The sequence below is a fragment of the Sinohyriopsis cumingii genome, chromosome 8, assembly GCF_028554795.1.
Source record: "Sinohyriopsis cumingii isolate HCF-2022 chromosome 8, ASM2855479v2, whole genome shotgun sequence".
Lineage (NCBI taxonomy): Eukaryota > Metazoa > Mollusca > Bivalvia > Unionida > Unionidae > Sinohyriopsis > Sinohyriopsis cumingii.
This window is the reverse complement of record NC_142968.1, coordinates 95,197,584-95,222,343: the sequence shown is the minus strand read 5'-3', so window position 1 is coordinate 95,222,343 and position 24,760 is coordinate 95,197,584. Positions and strand designations below refer to the sequence as shown.

The following is a 24,760-nucleotide window of genomic DNA, read 5'->3' as shown; positions in this document are numbered from 1 at the left end:
TAGAAAAATCAGAACAACTAGAATCTCATTAAAAGTGAGTGGAAAGTTACAACACTGGATCAGTTGTTACATGTGTGGCTGGTATGTTGCTGGCTTTGGTTGATTTTATTTTTAGACTCTTTTCTGCAGGGTATTTTAGATGATGGCACTAATGCTAATAGTACTTTTTGTAAATTGCACCGTGCCAGGGGTGTCTGTTAGAATAACTATGGTATGTACTTCATAGCATTAAGATCTTGAATACATTTGGTAATGAGTGAAATCCATCCATGTTAATTTTTTGATCATGCACATGAGTACTAAGCTTGTTAACTCTCTGAGGCCATATTTGTGATTTGATTTTGATCAGACATGCAATGTATGCTTATGTCATCAAGTTTGTGGACAAAGTTGAGAATGAGCAAGATGCACAAATATTATTGATGCAATCTTCAGTCTGATTGGCTGAGCTTATTGCCACTCTAGAAGCCATATTTCTGACCCAATTTTAATGCAACTTGAATTTTAGGTTTATTATATCAGGATCCTTGTAAGGGGTCAATACTGATTGAGATCCATGTACATTAACAATTTTATCTTTCACCTGATTGTCTGTGGTTACCACTCTGGAAGCCACATTTCTTTTCTGATTTTGATCAAGAGATCTTGGATACTTTAGATAATAATCAATATCCAAACATATGTTTGAGGTGATCTGGTGCCTGATGGCTGAGCTTTTTACCACTGTGGAAACCACAATTCTTTTTACCACTATGGAAACCACATTTCTTTTTACCACTATGGAAACCACTATTCTTTTTACCACTATGGAAACCACATTTCTTTTTAATGCAATGGAAACCATATTTCTTTTTACCACTATGGAAACCACAGTTTTTTTTACCACTATGGAAGCCACATTTCTTTTTACCATATGGAAACCACATTTCTTTTTACCACTATGGAAACCACTATTCTTTTTACCACTATGGAAACCACATTTCTTTTTACCACTATGGAAACCACATTTCTTTTTACCACTATGGAAACCACAATTGTTTTTACTGATATTATTCAGACTTCAAATATAGGTTTATGTTATCAAGATCTCACATGGGTTCAGTAATTTACTTTTACATTACTTTTCCAGGATTTCACCAGAGATCATTAGGTTCCAACAGTCGCGATAAGGTCCTCCATAAATCATAGTGTCCAATCTTTATGTCAGAAGTTTTCAAGCAAAACAACATTTATATAACTGTTCAGTAAGTTCATGTACTTTGTTGTTTACTTTTAATGAAGTATGCTGCTTTGATCTTTGGCATGCTATAATGTTTCATTCTGAACAGTGTTGTAGACCTTTATATTTACAAAATTGTTTACTTCATAATTGCACCATAGTTTTTGTGTAATATTTTACAACAATATGAGTATGGTTCAGGGTATCAATTTGATGGCAATCTTTTTCTGCACTGATACTGCATTTAAGAGTTTTGCTCATTTATTAGGCCCTTCATTTTATAATGGGGATGATTTGATGAATTGTTGACAGATAAGCAAATGGAATTTATTATAATTGTACAACAGACAAGAAAATCTTAATAGCATATGTACAAAGAATTGTGACCATGCATCAGTCATTTCATGCAAACTGCTGTTTTTGTATAGAGTGGGAGGTTCATTGGATAATCAGTAATGATGCCAGAAATAGCAACATGCATACTTTCTTTCTTCAAACCTTGTGATGTTAGACCAACTTTGCTGAATTTTTTTCAAAATCCAATAGTCCAAAGAAATATAAGTTAAATAAATTACTTGTCTATACAAAAAAGCAACCTGTCCATAATTTGTTATAGTTTAAAAGAATAGTGAGACAGAATTAATAAAATGTTTGCTTTTATTTAGGTGTACCTAAATAAATGTAGTTGTCTATGAATCTGTGACGTGTAAGCTATACTGGATGATATTTTGACTTGTCTTAGTTTTGCTGTAAAAGGTAGACTTAGACCAGTAAAGTTTACACAACACTGTTAAGTAATTTATTCTTCCTTTGATGTGACTCATAGTGTTGGCAATGAAAATGTAAATTACACTGATTATCATATTTTTATGCGTAACATGCACCCCTATTTTTGACCCAAAATGAGGTATAAAAACATATCTGCCATATGATGTGCATGTGATATAGTACATTTTAAAAACCTTTGTAATTTGACTCCTTTTTTGTAGTGCAACACTAGTCAGCCATTTTTGATAGTCCACTGATCATTTGTTGCACATCATATGATTAGTTTACAATAAACCACTGTTAGTACATGGCACCGTGGTCTTGACCAATTTATTTTTTAACATATATCTTAAAGAATGAAAAAGTAGCAATATTGAAAGCATATCTTTGGAATATTATGATTGGCCTTTCAATATTTTAACATTCATCGTGTTGATCAGGTACTTCAGTTTCCTCTTCATCATTGTCAGTCATCGTTCTGGACATTGCTGCATAATAACTGTCATCATTGTCTTCATTGTCGCACTCTTTGCTTAAGATATCTTCCCCACAAGACATCGTCCTCTTTGCCATCCATTTAGTTTTAGATGCAACACTCTATGAAGGAATGGATGATGATGCTCAGATCTATCTCTGCCGATGCATCCTCAATGGAGGTTGGTCAGTGTGGTGTTCTGTCGTTCTTCAGCAGCATAAATGTGTGCTAGTTGTTAGCATACCACTCAGACCATTTTATTCTGAGCATTTTTTTCATGGGCATGTTGATGGTGACATCTTAGGGCTGGAGCATTAATGTCATACCACCAGAAAGTATGCCCAGAGTGGTCAGATGGTCGGTCTTTTTAGCATATCCTTGACAGGGTCCAACTTGTAGCATCGGACAGCATTTGGAACCATTAGGCTTTTTCTGGTGTAACCACCAGGTCATTTTTCCATGCATTCTTTAAACAGTCCTTCATCTGTATTTTGTCAATCCATCCTTTCTTCTGGTACCAGATGAGAATCCTCTTACTGCTGGTCTGGGTAGTGGTGTTGGTTGTAAGATCATATGACAAGGAAAATCGCTCAGCAATTCCTATATGGTTTAACTCAAGAGTTGTATCTTTTGTACTGTTTAATGATGAATAACTGGATCTTTGAGCAAATTGTCATAATCTTTAAGCAGCTTGTGCATGCATTGCCAAATTGGTACACTGCGATCATAGAAATGTATAGATCCAGCTCACATACACATGTAGCTATTATCTTATGTTTTGCAATCAGTTGTGACTGAAAGTGAATATCTGTTGGATACAGAGATTCACTGTCTTTGATCCATCTACCATTTGAGGAGTCTACTTTCTATGTCCAAATAATTTATGCTTGTACCTCAGTCTGCCTGTTTTGTCCTCAGCATTTATTTCAGTCTTTCTTTCATTCTTCTCCACTCCCTAATAGAAAACTCTCCATTATTGAACACCCTCCCAGTGGCTATGTTACCATGTGCTTAGGCAATGATGGTTAGCTTTCCTTTCACAGTGTATGAGTTTCTGACATGACCCACATTGATACTTTGTCTGGCTGTATTCATTCTGATTCAAGATGGACTCTGGATGCTATGTGAAAATTCAGGTCCAGTGTTTGTACTTATTTGGACAATCAGAACACATGAAATTTGTCTTGGTGTCCAAGCTAGAATTTACCAGGACAATGCATCATAATCATATTTGGCACCTCAAAGCTTTAGCATCAGATAGTCTGGTGTAAGATAAGAAATAAAAGAAAGAACCAGGTCTGAAGAGAAGCAAACAAAGTGCAAATTTACACTGAAAAAGCAATGTAAATATATTTAGCACATCAAGGCTTCAGTCATCACTGAGTACCTTGAAAAAAAACAATACTGAATCAATGAAGCATTGATTACCATATAACCACGAAGAAATTTCAGATACTGAGATTATAGATGAGAAATAAAATTTAGAACCAAGTTAATTATCAAAAGAAAACAAAAGTTTTTTGCCAATTTCCTACATAAGCTTATTATTTTCTTTAGAGTACATGTTAATGTTACCATAACAGACAAACTGTAGTCGTAAAAAAGATGTCTCTAAATGAGCCTGGGATGAGAACATTAACACTTCTTGAATTCTATAGATTATATTTCAGTTCAACCATAAATAAGGAAACTGAGTAGATATTGAAAACATGTAATACACAGTTATTGAAAATTGAACATTTCCAGGTATGGTAATCATGTGTTTGTTTTGCACATTAACATTCTTCTAATTTATATTTTCTTTTTAGTCCATATTTAAACTTTATGATTAATTAGTTTAATAATGATCAGTTATGTGGACTTTTAATTTTTAATGTATCATTTTATCATTGGACAGAATAAAGTTGTACGTGGATGTGAAAAAGAACTTTGTTCTCTCTCGGATTTTAAGAAAGCTATAAGCGAGTATACAGTACAGAAGAAGGAGTATGAATCTTTGTGTGCATCAAACACATTGGGAGCAACAGTCAGTGGTAAGATTTAATTTTTGTCTTATACAATTGTTAAGAGGATTTTCTTCAAAAGAAAATATGTGCTTTTTTTAATAAGCTTCAGGAGCTATTAGTCATAGCATCAGTTGGAAGCTATTAGTCATAGCATCAGTCAGCAGTTAATAGTCATAGCATCAGTCAGCAGTTAATAGTCATAGCATCAGTCAGCAGTTAATAGTCGTAGCATCAGTCAGCAGTTAATATTCATAGCATCGGTCAGCAGCTATTAGTCAGGGGGCGCTCACCAGTTAATTTGTACTTTTGAGAGAGTGATGTAGGTAAGGTGAAGTTGTTTGCATTTGTAACATGCACAGTAGAGATAATGTTGGCATACCTCTATGTTACTTTCATGTAATGTGGCTGACATTTCTTTGGATACTGTACTTGTGGAAATTGTGCATGATCTAAGCACACGGTACAACAAAATGGATGCTCCCCTGTGCTTGACAAATTAGCCAGAATTAATCAAAAGTACACTAACTTTAGCAGTTATTAAAATAGGGAAAACGAATTTTGCTGAAGTAGACAATAGCATTTACTGAAAGTGCAATGAACCAATTACAAAATATCTGAAAAGTAAAAAAAGTTATCGGCTCTTTTTTTTACAATTTACCTCTGAAGTCCAGGAAGTGAAAATGACCATGCAGAGCTAGCAGTTTTTTTATACAAGCACATCTTAAGCGAGCCCAAGCTGCCTAATATACCAAGGGGTCAAATTTAGTCCTGTATGTAAGACCTTGACCCTAATATTTAGGTTTTGGGCATCAGGGTCTTACTGCCTAACTAACAGCACTGTGTAGTGTGTTTTGATGTCGACTAACATTTTAGTGAAAGTAAAATTTTCAGGAACGTCCTTCACAACTTGCAACTAAAATAATGACACTTTTCTACAAAATAAAGTCATAATGTTTTAGTCAGACCTTAGTTACTCTGATGTCATTTCTCTAATAAATTCAAACTCTCACAAAGCAAATGGACCTGTTTTCAAGTTTTGTTGGCCTGAAAAGCGATGAAAGCCAGGAATGTCAAAATTGGGTTAAGTTAAAATATTATTCTTTAATGAAACAAATAAAAATATATTATGCCAATTGGAACTGCAAAGCAACATTTTGTTTCGTACAGGAAATATATCCACCACATGAACCTATTTAAACATACTTCGGCATACCTCAACTACCATCGCATTGCAACAAATTCAAATGTATGTCAACGGAACATGAAAATGCATACATTTGCTAGTGTCATATTTTCATTCTGCCAGGATAAAGACAGCACAGTAAGTATATTAATTACACATAAATTAGTGAAAGAGTGTCGATATATGTTGCCAAATGTGTGAGATATTATGGAAACTTTGACTACTCGTTCTGATGTCAATGACATCAGAACATGCTATACAAGGTCGTTATTTGGATAGTAAGACATAGCACTAAAACAAAACCAACATGTGCTATGTCTTACATTGTAGGACTAGGCTCGAATTCAACACAAATTTCTTTTTAGCCAGAAGGACTAGTATACAGAGAAATTTACTAGTCCTGCCAAATCTTTACTAGTCCTGTCCACAAAACAATGTCACACACTTGTAATGAGATTCACAACAATTTTATTTCATAATAGCATTATCATATGAAATGCAGAAGTACAGTAGCATAAATCCCACTTCAAATCATTGAGTCATTTTACATTTCTTGTTTCTCAAGATAATCTGGATCCAATTCCAGAAAGGGACCCAGGTCTCCTTTCTCATCCTCCACCTGCACTCTGGGTCCATATGGGATTATTTTAGTCTCCTTACCCATCTCCCTGAAATATTCCACAAATGTATTGCTGGTGATGGATCATATGTTGGATTATCATTTGTATAGAACATTATAAAGAGTTGGTCGGACAGAACCCAAGGTCACAAACATGATTTACAGTCACTCTTCACCATTTTCATCTCTGAGAAACCCCTCTCAGCATTAGCAGAGTGGGCTGAGATTGTCGGGATAAGGTCAATCAATGCCAGAATATTCTTGTGGTCATCAGAGTGGGCTGAGATTGTCGGGATAAGGTCAATCAATGCCAGAATATTCTTGTGGTCATCAGAGTGGGCTGGGATTGTCAGGATAAGGTCAATCAATGCCAGAATATTCTTGCGGTCATCAGAGTGGGCTGGGATTGTCAGGATAAGGTCAATCAAGGCCAGAATATTCTTGTGGTCATCAGAGTGGGCTGGGATTGTCAGGATAAGGTCAATCAATGCCAGAATATTCTTGCGGTCATCAGAGTGGGCTGGGATTGTCAGGATAAGGTCAATCAATGCCAGAATATTCTTTCGGTCAGCAGCACATGATTTTACAGCTGTGGGCCAAGTCAAAGCACAGATGTCTTTGTAGCTGCAAGATAACAGAATACATTAGGAAAATATTAATTTGAATAAATTTAGATACAGAAGAATGTAACGTCAGTGCTTAAATAATGTTTATATGGAATTGGTTTTAAAAGCTTTTTTTTTTCTTTAAATGGTTACCTTTTGTAATCAAGATACTATGCTAAATAAAGAATTTTTAATAAATCTGGCATCAATGATGTTTCTTGTATTTATTTTTAAATATTTGAATATATACCTACTTGCTGTAGACTAAACTATTTAAATGTCCCATTCCAATTACACTGCATCAGCATCCACACCTGCACTGACAAGCACTGGCCAGAAATGATCCACCAAAATTGACATGCTATCATCCCCATCTTTATGTCAACTCAAGCCAGTGTGCAAAGCAGTGAATACCCTGTAAAGCGAGATGGATGTTTTTCAGTTTAGATACAACTCCAGCATTTTTGCCCATCATTACACTTGCTCTGTTACTACCAAATGCACCAATCTTTTTCTGCCAATTAGTGATTCCAGCATTATTGAGTGCAGTGGTGATCACCTTCAGGATTCCTTCAGCATCTGCCTTATCTACACTATCAGTTGCTAGTAATGATGATTAATCTCTCCTCCTCCTGAATTGAACTGTCAGTACAACCGTCGCACACTACTGCATGAAACCTTGCTTCATTCACACCTTTCACAAATTTCTGCCTTTCACTTTCAAACATGTAGTGAGTAAATGTAACAACCTGTTTATTATTCCTGGAAGTCTCACCAACATCAACTGCTTTCACCTCATCCAGCTGACACATCCATACAAAATCAGTGAAGGGTCTTCTGTTCTTTATGATAGCATGTGCATTTCTAAACAAATTTAATGAGCTGGTCAAACACATTCCAATTTAAACTTTCCAAGATCTGACCAGCAGTTGATCCTTTTGGTGGTATCTGCATAGTTGCTTTTCTCTCTGAACTCTTTTTGTGTTGCCCACAGCTTTCATGTACGTTTACTGATTCCTTTTTAAAGTTTGAACAACCCATAACAAAACTGGATGTTTTCTCTGTGTTTGTTTTTGCAAATTGTGTACACCAGTTACACCGAATAATGTTATTTTCCTCATCATAATTCAGCCATTCCGTCTTTTGTCCATGTCTTCTGAAACATTTGATTACGCTTTTCCTTATCATATGAATTATTCCTCTTTTATGTCATTTTCAATCAACTTTTGCTTTTTTCTGGTGGCTGAACACCATCTATAAAATGCCACATTTTGCCTCTCTTATAAAGAGAGAATTGTCCTCATTTTGAAATATGAGATGTTACAGTATAGCTGATGTGAATTATTTAAAGTAAGGAAAGGAATGGCACAGTGTCCTTTATGTAAAAAGGTCAGAGCAAGAAACACGTTTCAAAACATATCATTGTGCCTTTGCCCCCACCCCTAAAATTAAATGGCCTCTCCTTAATAAAGACTTGACTATAGCGGATGTTCTGCATGATCAAAGCAGTGGCTATTGTAAACACTGTTATCAAATATTAGCTTCAGATGGTAATGTTAGTTTCAGCTTGGAAAAGGTATGTTCCCATCAAACGAAGCCATCTGACTCGGTGTGTTGTATTTAACAGCTCTAATTATCGTCTCATCAGTCTTAAGTTTGGTAATTGTTCCTAATTAATTGGACCTCATTGTATTGTTGAAATTAATATTAAGGCAGAAAATTTTCAAATCTTATATCCCCATGATCAGAGATTTTAATTCCCTACAAATGTATGGCATTCTGCTAGGATATCTCCACTTGTATTCAATTATTTGTTCAGTCTTGTAAGGGAAAAAAATATAAAAACTATTCTTATCATCATATAAAAAGTATTTGTATCGAAAGTACATGTCAGTAACATAATCGTAATAAATTGATCTAATTCTTATAATTATTTTGATGCAAATGTAAAATATGCCGTTTTTACCATTTGTGACTGTCGGCTAGCAAGCAGAAAGAATTTTAAAAAATATTTAAACAAAAAAAAATGCAAACTAATTTCTTTGAATAATTTTTGCCATGTTATTTTGTGTAGTATACCGCTTTATAGTTTGTTACTGTGGTCGAGTTAATAAATTGTGATACTGCGTCATTTTTTCATTTAATTCATTATCAGATTAATTAGGATCAATTACCAAACTTCCGTTGTTAATGACGCGACCATAAATTTGCGCAATTAAGCAAAATGCACAAAATGGAATGGCTTCTTGTTATAAAAACGTACCTTTCCGAGGCAGAAATTGACTTCATCTTCTCATGCTAATATTTTATGACTGTGTTTACAATGGCCGCTGCTTTGATTCTACAGAACACCTGCAAAGTCAAGTCTTTATTAGGGAATGGTGTAAACAAACGCTGACTGTTGACAACTGAAACTTACTAGCCCATCGGACTATTAACATTATGAAAGTTGCTAGTCCGACAGGAAATCTAGTAGCCTCTTGTTAGCGGACCACCGCTAATTTTGAGCCCTGTCTCTCTATTCATATATATCATCTTTCATATATATATATATATATATATATATATGAGAGAGAGAATACAAAGAAAATAACTTGTGAAAGATCAATAGCAAAATGTTTGTTTATAAAATATGTCTAGTCAGCAAGTAAGTAGTGTAACATTGAGTCACAGTTTGTACAAAGTATGGTGCTTTGAATTCATTTGGCAAAAACATGTACACATGGTCTTCATAAAGGCACTGTAAAAGAATAGTCCAATACTCAGTCTGATCGATAGAGATAGACAATTTCATTGATTGTACATCAGTAGATAGATAAATAGCTACACAGATTATTTTATAAGAATCCCATGGAGTACAGAATCATGTTAACTCTACTTTGGCAATAATCCAAATACCCTAAAAAAATTATAGAATGCAGAAAGTAGATCACTTACCTACTTATTATCCTGGTGAATAGTACATTCCAGCATAAAACAATATTGTTAGGTTCATGACAGTTTTTGAACAATGCAAGACCTAAAAATATTCAATAGAGCTTGAAAAGTAGGTCAGTGTGACCTACCTTTCCTTAGATATGTAGTACCTTCCAAAATGAATGCACCTAGAAGGTTTCACAACTACATTAACATGTCATTCAGCCCACAACAATAAAAATAGCAACAACATTGAACATAATCTGAGAAACTTGAGATAAATGCATAAAACATAATATTGATGCCAGTGCCAACAGAGATGGCAGCATTTAATGCATTATTTACTACATATTTTCAGAAATTCAGGAGATGACAGCTTTTAATCCAATTATTTACAACTTAATTTCAGTTATTCAGGAGAATACAGCATTTAATGAATTATGTACTATTTATTTTCATTTATTCAGGCGATGACAGTATTTAATCCATTATTTACTACTTAATTTCAGTTATTCAGGAGATGGTGAAGGATGATGAAACGAAGGAGCGATCTAATCCTCCAGTAGGAATGTAGATCTCAAGTTCTTTTTGCAATCCTACCAGAAATGTGCCTTATATATTTACAGCCAGGATTAGCAGATAGCAAGATAAAGGCATCTCTTCTTATACTCAGACCGCTTACCACAAGGAAACTTTAATTTAGTCTTTTCCCATTCATCCCTATTTATCCATCCCAGTGTTTAGTAGGCATGCCTGTATTTATATATATATATATATATCCATCCATTCCAGGAAGTTTTTAATTTGATTGTCAGAAATCTTACTGTTATTGAGATAATGAAAATGAAAATTTTCCAATGAAAATTGCAGAGGTAATAACCAGTCAGGATTATCTGGAATTTTTAAGAATTTTTAGTGAAAATTACTCATCCTGATTTATATTGTTGAAATTGCTGAAGACAAAATACTATGGAATTGTAGTTTCTAACAGGAATTTTCTGTATGGACACAGATAGAGAGGAAAATACTTAAGCACCAGTATGGTAGACTGGTACATTGAATGTAGTTTCTCAGTTTTAAAATGCAGTATATACTTAACAACAGTTAAGATGGTTAGACTGGAAATAGCTGACATTGGTGGCAGAGGTGAAGAGTAAAATGTATGCAGAAAATTCATTTTAAAACAGTAATGTTTATGATTATTGTTTTCAGCCAAAAATGTTTCAAGAATTCAAAGTTATGATATTGGAAAGATATTTATTCTCATGAGACCTTAATTGTTATTAACTTTAAAAAGTATACATTGGCTTATGGAATGAGTTTATATGAATTGTATTTGTTGTTTTTAATGAACATGTTATCTACAAAAGATGGGCTACATAAATTGGGGCTAGAATTCCTGATAAATGTACTTATGGTTTGGCATCTCTGCATTTGGTAGGCATGTCTTTATTAATGTAATGATGACATCACTGCATTTGGCAGGCATATCTTTATCAGTTTAATGATGACATTTGAAGTTGGCATCACTGCACTTGGTAGACATGTCTTTACCATATAATGATGACATCTCTGCATTTGGTAGGCATGTCTTTATCAGTGTAATAATGACATCACTGCCTTTGGTAGGCATGTCTTTATCAATGTAATGATGACATCACTGCATTTGGTAGGCATGTCTTTATCAATGTAATGATGACATCACTGCATTTGGTAGGCATGTCTTTATCAGTGTAATGATGGCATCACTGCCTTTGGTAGGCATGTCTTTATCACTGTAATGATGGCATCACTGCCTTTGGTAGGCATGTCTTTATCCATATAATGATGACGTCACTGCCTTTGGTAGGCATGTCTTTATCCATATAATGATGACATCATTGCATTTGGTAGGCATGTCTTTATTAATGTAATGATGACATCACTGCATTTGGCAGGCATATCTTTATCAGTTTAATGATGACATTTGAAGTTGGCATCACTGCACTTGGTAGACATGTCTTTACCATATAATGATGACATCTCTGCATTTGGTAGGCATGTCTTTAACAGTGTAATGATGACATCACTGCATTTGGTAGGCATGTCTTTATCAATGTAATGATGACATCACTGCATTTGGTAGGCATGTCATTATCACTGTAATGATGACATCACTGCATTTGGTAGGCATGTCTTTATCACTGTAATGATGGCATCACTGCCTTTGGTAGGCATGTCTTTATCCATATAATGATGACATCACTGCCTTTGGTAGGCATGTCTTTATCCATATAATGATGACATCATTGCATTTGGTAGGCATGTCTTTATCACTGTAATGATGGCATCACTGCCTTTGGTAGGCATGTCTTTATCCATATAATGATGACATCACTGCCTTTGGTAGGCATGTCTTTATCCATATAATGATGACATCATTGCATTTGGTAGGCATGTCTTTATCAATGTAATGATAACAAATTTAAGAAGGCATCTCTGCATTTGGTAGGCTTGTCTTTATCCATATGGTGGTAACATTTTAAGTAGGCATGTCCATTTGGTTGGAATGTCTTTATCGATATGGTGGTAACATTTTAAGTAGGCATGTCCATTTGGTAGGAATGTCTTTATCAATATGGTGGTAACATTTTAAGTAGGCATGTCTGTTTGGTAGGAATGTCTTTATCCTTATGGTGGTAACATTTTAAGTAGGCATGTCCGTTTGGTAGGAATGTCTTTATCCATATCTCGATAACATTTTAAGTAGGCATGTCCGTTTGGTAGGAATGTCTTTATCCATATCTCGATAACGTTTTAAGTAGGCATGTCCATTTGGTAGGAATGTCGTTATCCATATGGTGGTAACATTTTAAGATTTTTTATGGTATTTAATTTCTTTTTAAATAAGTTTTAGACTTGAGCATTTTACATTGCAAAATTTTGTAAGTATGATTATCAATACACCAAATTACCAAGCCAAATGAGTATGTAGATAATTAGGTTTTCTCATATTGCACCACTCCCTCTTTAATCTATGCCTGGACAACTCACTCACCTGCATAAAAGGGTTGGTGGATCCCATTTCTTAAAGGTTTGCATCCAAAACTAAGAAATGAATGTATAAACAAATATGACTACGATATGCAGATAATTGAAAGTTCATGATTCACTCACGATTGTAAATTTAACAGTGATTATTGGCTGATATTAAAGGGGAATATGAATAAATAAAAACTGCATCAAGACATCTTAGTCATGACATAAAAGGTATGACCATGATGGTGATATTTGGGTAGGGAGCCAGCCTAATTGCTTGCATAAATCAAAGACCATCAAAATATTACCTGTTGTTAATATGGTGGCTTGCTAAAAAACAACTTAATTTATACTCAAAAATTAATTGTAATTATATATATCTTTTCTCATATTTAGCAACTCCTTTATTATTGCATGCAACCATAAGTACTCTGTGTCAGAATTAACTAGAATAATATTTTTAATTTATTGATTTTAATTGACATTTTAAGATGTCATTACTGTTAATCTGTTATGATTGTATTTGTTTAGACAATAAATACCATTCTCATCCATCATTGATGGTTGCTACCATACCACTGTCCTATTTTTAACCCAAATTTGGTCTCAGTCTATGTCTTGTACTCTCTTTTAGGCTGTACTCTGTGTTTGCTGACCCTAGAGTTGTATTGGAATATTAGGCTGCACTCTGTGTTTGCTGACCCTAGAGTTGTATTGGAATATTAAGCTACATTCTGTGTTTGCAGACCCTAGGGGTGTATTTGAATATTAGGCTGCACTCTGTGTTTGCAGACCCTAGGGGTGTATTTGAATATTAGGCTGCACTCTGTGTTTGCAGACCCTAGGGGTGTATTTGAATATTAGGCTGCACTCTGTGTTTGCTGACCCTAGAGGTGTATTTGAATATTAGGCTGCACTCTGTGTTTGCTGACCCTAGAGGTGTATTGGAATATTAGGCTGCACTCTGTGTTTGCTGACCCTAGAGGTGTATTGGAATATTAAGCTACATTCTCTGTTTGCAGACCCTAGGGGTGTATTTGAATATTAGGCTGCACTCTGTGTTTGCAGACCCTAGGGGTGTATTTGAATATTAGGCTGCACTCTGTGTTTGCAGACCCTAGAGGTGTATTTGAATATTAGCCTGCACTCTGTGTTTGCTGACCCTAGAGGTGTATTGGAATATTAGGCTGCACTCGGTGTTTGCAGACCCTAGAGGTGTATTGGAATATTAGGCTACATTCTTTATTTGCAGACCCTAGAGGTGTATTGGAATATTAGGCTGCACTCTGTGTTTGCAGACCCTAGAGGTGTATTGGAATATTAAGCTACATTCTCTGTTTGCAGACCCTAGAGGTGTATTGGAATATTAGGCTGCACTCTGTGTTTGCAGACCCTAGAGGTGTATTGGAATATTAGGCTGCACTCTGTGTTTGCAAACCCTAGGGGTTATTTAAATTATTAGGCTGCATTATGTGCTTGTGGACCCTGTTACCCACAAGTTATTCAGACAGGTGTATATTAATTATTTTTAATACTTTTTTACAAGTTTTTCAACCTAACTTTTGGACTTGGACATGTTTTTAGGAAAAGCCTTGCAGGCAAGTTTAAGCAAACATTATTAGATCTTGGCAAAAAAAAGCTTTTTGCATGCTTGTTTATGTACATATTTAGATAGTGTGAATTTTTTGTGCAATTTCAATGATTTTTTGTGACATATTCACTCTCTGGATTAGAACTTTTGTCTGTGGTGGGATCATGAATGTGTTCACAGCACATGTCTGCTGATGATATAATCATATTGATATCAGTATAATCATAATGATTTCAGTATAATCATAATGATATCAGTATAATCAGAATGATAGTATAATCAATGATATCAGTATAATCATATTGATATCAGTATAATCATATTGATATCAGTATAATCATAATGATATCAGTATAATCATATTGATATTAGTATAATCATAATTATATCAGTATAATCATATTAATATCAGTTTATCATATTTATATCAGTATAATCATATTGATATCAGTATAATCGTGATGATGTCATTAGTGTTAAAAGTTTTTCATTCATTTTTCTGACAGTTATCTAACAGAATGGTATATTACGGCATGTTTTGTAGGCAAGACACATAGTTCTTCTGAACCACTGTGTGCCCTATGTCATAATTGTTCAATTATTTACTGTTTTAAAGCTGATTTAAGTTCCGAGTTGTTAAGAAAATGTTTTTGACATGTTGATAATTTTTAAAGTAGTACTGGTTTATTTTGTCAGTATCAAACAAATTGCTATATTTTTCTTTCTGCCTTGATTATGTTTCTATTGATTATGTAGTTTTGCTATAAATTTTAGATATGTATTATATGTGTAAACTGGTTGAGGTAAATATTCAGAAGAAAATTTAGATTTGAAGAAAAATTGAAAATTGGTTACATGTAACATCAAGACAGTTGATAGAATAACATTCAGAGTTTATGTTCTCAGAGATGCAGCAAGATGAAAAGTTGAGTATTTCAATGTTTGATGTAATAATTTATTAAATTTGAGAGCAATGAATTTCAATCTTTAAGTAATGATCATTTATTCAAAAAATTGATTATTTACTCCAGACAATTTGTAAAAAATAAAAGTCCCAAGAAAGATAATATGAACATAATATATATGTCCTTTCAAGTCATGGCAATATTCCAAAAACAGTTAACATACATATGTACATGAATACATCAATACATATGTCCATACATACATACATACATACATGTATACATACATACATACATACATACATACATACATACGTACATGCATACATACATACATGCATACATACATACATACGTACATATATACATACATACATACATACATGCATACATACATACATACGTACATGCATGTATACATACATACATACATGCATGTATACATACATACATACATTCATCTGTACATGCATGCATGCATACATACATACGTACATGCATACATACACACATACACACACACACACACACACACATACATACATACATACATACATACATACATAGCTTCTAAAACATTTATGTCTTTGCCAGATGTTTTTTCCTTAAATATCAACATAGCTGCAGAACGTTGATGAAATTAATTATAAAAGCATTTAAAGTTGTTGATGTTATTTTTCTTAAAATATTACTGTAGTTCATAAATTTGTGTTACAGAAAATATGTAGTTTTCTGGTCTGGATTTGCTGTTGCTTCTGTATTAGTACTGTAGTATTACCCATCTATTGGTTACTTTTCCCATTTCAGCTGTTTTTTTTTTTTAAAAAGATATTTCTTTCATAGAAATTTAGTGTAAAATTCTACACTACAACATTTTTTTGGCCATTCCTTTGATTTAAAAAATAATTTTCAGCAGTTAGTAAGTGCTGGCTGGTCTGGGTTTTGGCAGGTTATTAGTGTAATTAGTAAAATAAACAACATGGACACTGGTCTTATTGTTCTTTGTGTGATGGCAGGTCATGGTGTGTCTTATTTCTGGTTGGACTTGTCTTATAAGTGAGCATATATAGTAATATACATGCATGTACGTATGGTCATCTAAATGGATGAGGGGTGTATGTTGTAAAGAGCAACTAATAAAATACTCAGGGTATTGTGTTATCCACAAAATAAAAAGCATTGCTGCCTATTATTTATGTGCAAACTGTATTATATATTGAGTCATTTTTATTATATCTTCACTGTTTGCAGTGTGGTTGTTTAGATTTGGCCATGTTCATCTGTCCAACCATCCATCTATCCCAAGAAACTTATTAGCAGGATTGTGCCAAACCCATTAAGCATAAACATATGAAACTTATTTGTATTTGTATGTAGAGGGTCTAACAGGATTTTCAAGCCATTACAGCAAAGTTTCATGTGCATGTATATATTCTCTAACTTGTGGACTTAGACAATTGAGGCGGAAACCATGTTATCATAATTAAGTGAAATAACCTAAGGCAGAATATAAAAATCTGTAGGTATTATTTGTATCCATACCTAGTTCAAGCCAATATAAAGATTTGTCAACTTTTTAGATATTTGTTGACTAACTTTTTCTTCTTTAGTAGGGTTTTACGAATACAAATCTAGCTCTTTATTTTTGTTGTTGCCATATTCAGCAACATCAGATTACATATCACAAAAAGGAATAAGATGTTTCTGCATATATGATTTGACATGCAGCAATGACAGTCAGTGTGTAAGAATAACAAAATATTCATCCTATTTATTGTTGTGGGGGTGGGTGGGTAGTGCGTGTGGTCATTTTTATACATGTATGTAGTAAATGTGCATTCCGAAACCCCACTGATATCAGATATTAAACTGTATTATTTTAATATTACTTTCTTCTTTAAGTTACAGATGCAGATGTTCTCCTTATCTTCCTTTTTTGTATAGCTCTTATTTATATGGTAACATTGCTTCATCCCTGAAGCCCATCAATCTGCTGATGTCTTTCATATTACCATGAGTCTAAACAGGGTTCAGATTTAAGTTTAGTCCAGTCAATGCTACCTTTTATATTTCACTTCAGTTGAAGTCTTGTCCCCAGAAAAGTAATTATAATCTAGTTCCTGACCATAAAAATACAGTATCATTGTGTTTTTCTGTAAAGTATGACCCACAGTGACACGGCTATAATGTTCTTCAGTTTAGGGTTGCTGCACTTATACAAGTAATTTACACATTTGAGTCACTCCTATAAGGATTCTCTTTATTGTATCCTTTCAGGGTAAAGGTAAAATTAATCCTTGTGATTATTAAATTAATCCTTTTTAAATTATAAGCTTCTTTAACAATGTTCACAGCAGTGTCTAATCAGGGGTGTAAAGTTAATTATAATAGGGCCACATCGTGCAGCTGTATCTGGGTACTCGGAGATCAACTGAATTAATTTAATCTCTGTTCTTGTCTTGTGATGCTGCTTCAGCACATATGTAGGTGATAATGGTTGGGATCTATGGTGATAATGGTTGAAATTTCTGATAACTATGGTTGGAATGTACACATTTTTATATTATGCTGTACTCCTTGGATTGTTTCCTTTTTTTGTTATGTGGTAAATTATATTTATTAACATTAATATTAATTAATACATAATAATTATTATAATAATTAATACATAAGAATTCTACATTTGTTATTTATAACTAGTGGTAATCATTTTTCCCACAGTTTATATGAAACCCATACAATATCGACTTTTCTCAATTGAAATCTTGTAAATGACAGAAACTGATTAAACAAAAAGAAGTTTACAAATAAATAAATTCAGTTAAGCATGAAAAATTTGTAAATACTGCTAATGCCATTTTTCAAATATTTTGTTGTAGTTTTATTAGTGTGAACAGATCTATGATCTAAAATGTTGAATTGCACTTCACAAACCTGGTGACAGCTGACTGATCTAGAATAGAACTTCTCATTTGATTTGTTTAACTTAGCTTGTTATCTTCACAACACAATGATTGTAGACATTAAAAATTAGGTAAAATCTGTATAGGACTTGCTCATACTCATAGCGGTTAGCTCTATTGTACATAGGCCAGATGAACTTATGGGATGATACTTTGTACATTGTTCACATGTTTGATAATGTTACTGGTCCTAAACGACATGGAGGATTACTGCTCCTAAACGACATGGAGGATTACTGCTCCTAAACAACACAGAGGATTACTGCTTGTAAACGACATGGAGGATTACTGCTCCTAAACAACATGGAGGATTGCCGTGAAACTTTGCATGCACTTTCATCTCATTGTCTAGCTGGTCCTAAATGGAAAATAGTGCTGCTGAAGCATTCGTTATAACAGCCACAGCGAACTTCTAAAAAATAAAATCTTGTTAATACTACTCGTTTTAAATGGATAGTCATTTCAACATAAGGTTTTCAATAAAAGACTCCTTATGGTGTTTAGTTGGTCATAAATAAAAATGGTGCTGATCTGGTGTACAGTATGGCTGCTGTGAAAGTGGTCATCAGGAAAATCGTGTTATCATTACTTCTAAAGACTTATAATAATATCTACTTGCCAATCTGACATCTAATATGATGACCACAGCCACAGCTAATTGAAAATCTTGTTATTGCTGCATAATATAAGATATGGTTTCAACACTCAGCAGTTAAAAGAGAAAGTTTTGTCTTGGGTTCATGGAAATTCTGTCCACCCAATAGAGTGTCATCCACTTCGAGTGACTTTTGTTATTTTACAAACTATATATATGATAATTTACTAATGATCATGTAGCAAGCTCACTTATATGCACACAAATATCTAATTCTCTTGCACAAGCACGTGGCAGTTTAGTTGAATTAAGTAGATCTGATAGTGCTAACAGCAGTTACCAGAAGTGTTTATTACATGTCACCTAGTGACAGTGGCAAACACGCTTATCAGAAAAATTAAGAAATTAAAGACAGATGTATCCTAAACATATAACCAAGCTGTGCTCAGATTTTACAGTTCCATAAAATAAAAAGAACCTATTGAGTATATATTATACCTTACCCGTGATTTTTTCATGAATGCTATTAAACCTGTTGTGCATCTATCTCTAATGCTTGCAAACTGTTTTTAATGCTGATAGTTTTGGTACATGTATGTTTCTGTTATTGCATGATCAGGTCAGGTTATCACAATTTGGATCTCAGTGTGCTCCAATTTTTGTATTTTTGTGGGGATTGTTTATATATATTTATTCAGTATAATTATACATGCATTGCAATATCACTTATTCAGTATAATTATACATGCATTGCAATATCACTTCTATGTCGAATCCAAATACACAGATCCAGATTTCCATTGCATGATGCGCCAACAGATCTGAGTCCACGCAGTTTATCAGTAGAACAAAAAATATAGACCTTGATCTGCAGTGCATTAAGTGACAGCAGATTTGGGTCTATGTTGTTTGCATTTGGACTCAACTTATGTATGGTATATAATCCAGCAGTGATACTAAATTAGGATTTTGTTGGACTTTTCATTTAACATGGCATATAAGTGTCAATAAGATCATATATCATATATCAGAATTACCGACCTGTTTTTACCTGTCAATGGAGATATTTTTGATAAAATTTGAAATGCATTTTTTTAAAAGATTTTATAAAATTTTGTCAAAATTGTGAAAGTAGTACCATGATGTGTGCTGTCAGTCATTTTCAAATATTTATAAGGATCTGTATTCCATATTTTTAGGTCATATGTGGATACCTGTCATCTAATGTGTGTTTAATCTAAAAAAATCAAAATCCTTTAAAAAGAAGAAAAATTAATCAAACAAGGTATATTTTGGAAGAAGTAATTTCATTATTCTTGAACTGATTAATACTTGATATTTTCATACAACATTTGTTCTGTACTTGGTGGCATCTAATACCGCCTTTTTTTCCATGATAGTTGCAAATGAGCTGTTGGTGTTTTTTAGTAATAAACACAGTATGCCTGAAAAACATCATCTATAAAATCTATATGCCAATTAATAACTTGGAAAAGTTAGACTTGGTAGATCTGTCCTACATTTTTGTATAGTCTACAAGAAAAACAATGATGACAGCACTCCAGTTGTACTGCACTGACTGTGATTTATTCTTGGCCCAGTCATCTACAACCCTATCAATCAGAAATTACTTGCTGAACTGCCTGCCATTTTTATTTTCCCAGATTCTGTGAAATGTAATCTCATTGGCTTAAATTTGGTTGGCTTAAACCCCTTTGAAGTGCCCTTTAAGCATTGATGTCATCTTGAAATTTTTCATTAAAATGCTTAAAACTCTCTGATTCAGTTGTCCCTTTCTTGCTGCATTACCATATTACCAATGACACAACATCTCACCCACACTGATCACTCACCTATGAGTGGACGTGTACAACATACAGCAAGTTTTATTGTAGAATGAATAGAAACCAGCCTGTATGTCAGCTTCCCATAATGAACAAGTGCAAGGCAGTTGATTTTAAAATTCTAGTTGACATTGTAATGAGTACCATTGGCTTTTTGAATTGTATAGGCAGTTTTTAGTCTACTGGGTACAGACAAGGAAAGTTAATAGTTTTAATTAAAGTTTTCATGCCAATTCTTTTTCTATCATTTTTTAACTTTTAATTGGCACAATATAGCCAGTATTTTGCTGACATTGCATTAAAGCAAGTAATGTACGTTACAGACATAATGTAATAATGCTGTTTAATTATTACTCACTGCTACGTTAATCTCCAAAAATACATTAATATACAGTGTCATAGTAATGTAAGAAAAAAATGGGTCTTTGACTAGGACTAAATCGATCAAAATATAGGTCATATATTCAGTCTCTACAGCATTAAATGTAGATTTTCTAAAACTTTAAATTGGATTTAGAGGATTTACTTGGACACATGGAGTTTAAACTGTTGAGGTTCTGTTGTTAAACTACATGTATATGGTTAATGACACTGACCGCCTTTTAAAAAGGGGCTCCGAGTGGCCGAGTGGCCTAAAGCGCTCTTGTTATGGATAACTGCCATCTCACTTCTGTCTTTGTGGGTTCGAGTCTCGGATTCGGCAATGTGGGTATGTGAGAAAGCTTGCCAGTATCTTCTCGTGGGTTGGTGGTTCTTTCCGAGGTTTTCCCGGGTTCTTCCTCCACCATTAATACTGGCCACCATGTATAGCCTATCATGTGCTGAAAAATGGCGTTAAAACCTACAACAACAACAACAACCTTTTAAAAAAACTGTTTGATTTCTTAAGCTTTCCAATCATTATTTACTTCCCCTCATTCAAATATACTTATCTTAACTCTAAATGAGCTATAAAATTAACTGTGATATAACTTTATATTATTTGTGTCCAGTTTAAATATTTTTAGGATAAAAGCGTCCACAGTGCAATGAATGTGGTTTCTTTTCATACTGTTAATTTTTGTTACATAGTTCTCTATGTAATTTTTAATTATATCATGTTTTATTGTTACTTTCGTACAAATTACACATAACATGTAGTCAAAACACTCCAGGCTCGTGGCTTGGCCCTGTGTCATCATGTGCGGTGAGTGATGTATTTTATATTGTGCATATGGCAACAGTTTCTTATTGGTACTGTAGAGGCTATAGTTTTCTTAGGATTTTCATCAAGGATAATTATTAGGCCTACATCGTCCAATCTCGGACAAGTTTAAAAGAGAAATGGCATACATATTTATGACATCAAGCATCTGATTAGCAGAAATTTTTGATACTCCGAATGCTGTCTTTTCTCTGAACAGTACTCAATTTAACTTTGCATATAAGCTTCCATCATCAAGATCTATGAGTTTGGTTATGAGGGACAGCACTGCATATTAATGTGGTGATTTTCCATCCGGTTGACTTCGCTTATTAGCTGTTTGCACCCTTGAGCTTGTATTAAGAGTAGGTTTTAATCAGTCTTTTGGAATATTGGTCTTTATCATTAAGGTCTGTATAATTAAGAACTCACAAAAGTTCATTTATGTGCAACTTTCATGCATATTAATGAGCTAATAAGTATAAAATTGGTTAAGCTGTATATTGTATTTCTCAACAGAATATATTTCTTTGTGCATTCTATAGGCTGACATCATCAACGTCTGAAGATAGTGTGATTATAAGCAACAGCACTATTATGTATTGGGTGATTGATATGCGATTGGCTTCACATTTTACTATTCCTGAGGCTGTATTTCAGAAAAAAGTTTGACTGAACTTTGTGAGCCACATTTGTGTAAACTATTTAGGTGATCTCGCATCTTATTGGTCAGATGTGCTGCCACTTGAGAGAGTACAAGAAGATTATAACACAGTTTGTTATGTAAGCTGAAAACAAGATTTAAAAGAGTTGGATTATGGGTGACATCTGTCATTGTCAATGGAGTAAAACTGCATCTGATTGGGTAAGCTTGTAACATCAAAATCTCAACTAATTTGATTATGGTAACTGTTTTGCATAATGGTGAAAATAGGTTTTCATTAGGCTCAATAGATCAGTCAGAATGAGAAAATACCAAATATTTCTTGTTAGTTTATTTATGTACACCTGAAAACCATTTATGTAATACCAAATGACACATTGGACCATTTCAGTTATACAAACTAGGTGAGTAATACCAGACCCACTGTGGCCTTTTACTTATTTGTTTTTATTGTAAGTGTAAGAATTTATTTTTATTTTCAGTGTAAGAATTATTATGGTACACAAATAAAGATAAGTGTTCCTAATTTATACAGGTTTTGTTTTAGTCGGCTTGTTTTGATGTTTTGTTACTGTTTTTTTAACAGACAACATTCAATTGGTTTATTGAAATTATTTAAACAGTGAATGATTTCCTTTTAGGTCTGTGGAAATCTAAAATCAGAATCTGCATATTTCATAAAGCTTTTTTTAAATATTATTCCTTTGGTACTTGTTATTGTAAAATTTGCTTATGTGAATATATCAGTGTACCACACATTCTCTTAAAGAAATAGACTTATCATGTTTGCTTAAGATCATATAGGAATGCATTTTAAAAATCTGTAGATAGTTCTGACTACTGTAAGTTTGGCAGATTAAGAGATATTTATATACTTTCATCCTCTGTGTTTTATGTCGTTTTCTATAAGGTAACATTTTCTTTACAGGGAAAGTAACTTTACAAAACAAAATAATTTAAACTGTAAATTCCATTTTTTGATTACAATGTTTACAAATTTAAGCACTGAAATAATATTTTTATTGAATGGAGAGAGTTTCTGCTGTAATTATTTTATTGACATTTATGTAAGATATGTTTACTGATTGACTATTAAAGTATCTCTGGTTGTCGATGTTACCATAGAAACCTGATTTATAGCTATTCCTGTCCTGTTTCTTTTTTTCCATTGATACTTAGAAAGTCTTATTTTTAAGCATAAGAAGTTTTATTTTGAATGATAGATTAGCAACAGTTATCAAGGGCAGTAGGATTTATGCCATTGTTACCTTTGAGTTAGTTCTTGCATTCTAATATTTTTACTGAAAACTGAATTACACATATTAATCAGCTGCTGTTATCACTACTATTTATTCAGTAAGTTTCCAAAAGTCTTTTTATTTAAACGAATAGAAATTGGACTCATTTTATATAAGTGTTGAAATACATGGGCTAGTTTGATCTATTTTGTTTGAAATAAAAGACATTTTCCTGATTTGTTCTATTTACTAATGAAGTTTTTTGCTTTTATATCCCCCTCTTGCCTCCAGCAGTGTACATGTTCTCTGTCTTATAAACAATAGTACATATACCCAGAGTCTTTCCAATGATACTGTGAAAGACCACTGTTTTACTAACAATACTGTGAAAGCCCAGTGTCTTAGCAACAATACTGTAAAAACCCAGTGTTTTACCAACAATACTGTGAAAACCCAGTGTGGGGCTGTCCATTTAGTATGTACACATGGAAGGGGGGACCCAAATGCATACCCTTGCATATGGGGGGTGTCTACTGATAATGTATGTACGCATAGGACATTGTGGGGGGGTGAAACCTCTTTAATAATTTGTCTAATACATAACCTGTTTGACTGGGTTCAGTCGGCGTTTGAACTTCAGTGGACACTAGAAAAACTTTTTAAAGCTATGCAGCTTTTTTCTTTGACGCAGCCAGACGTCGGTGGGCTGTTTTAATAAACACATTAATATTATTAATCCTTGATCGTGATTGCATAGATTAAATATAGGCCAGTCTATAGAATTGGGGAGGTGTCAAGTGTACTCATGCAGGTGGGTGTTGTAAAAAAAAGTATGCATGTTTACAGGGAGGGGGGAGGCATCAAGCTGCCAGATTTTTGCATACATACTAAATGGATGGCCCTGTCCTGTCTTACCAACAATACTGTGAAAGCCCAGTGTCTTACCAACATTCCCAGTGTCTGATGAA

At 33.7% G+C, this 24,760-nt stretch overlaps 1 protein-coding gene across 1 annotated transcript in view; it reads left to right on the top strand.

The window, feature by feature from the left end:
• The window catches only part of LOC149794172 (lysophosphatidic acid phosphatase type 6-like), a 68,636-nt gene extending 44,608 nt beyond the window's left edge, over nucleotides 1–24,028 (top strand). The window contains exons 10-11 of the mRNA XM_089968277.1: nucleotides 4,360–4,495; nucleotides 10,301–24,028. Of these exons, the coding sequence (XP_089824403.1) occupies nucleotides 4,360–4,495; nucleotides 10,301–10,365 (201 nt within the window). The 3' untranslated portion in view covers nucleotides 10,366–24,028. The remainder of the gene's footprint in view (nucleotides 1–4,359; nucleotides 4,496–10,300) is intronic.
• The last annotated feature ends 732 nt before the right edge of the window (nucleotides 24,029–24,760 follow it).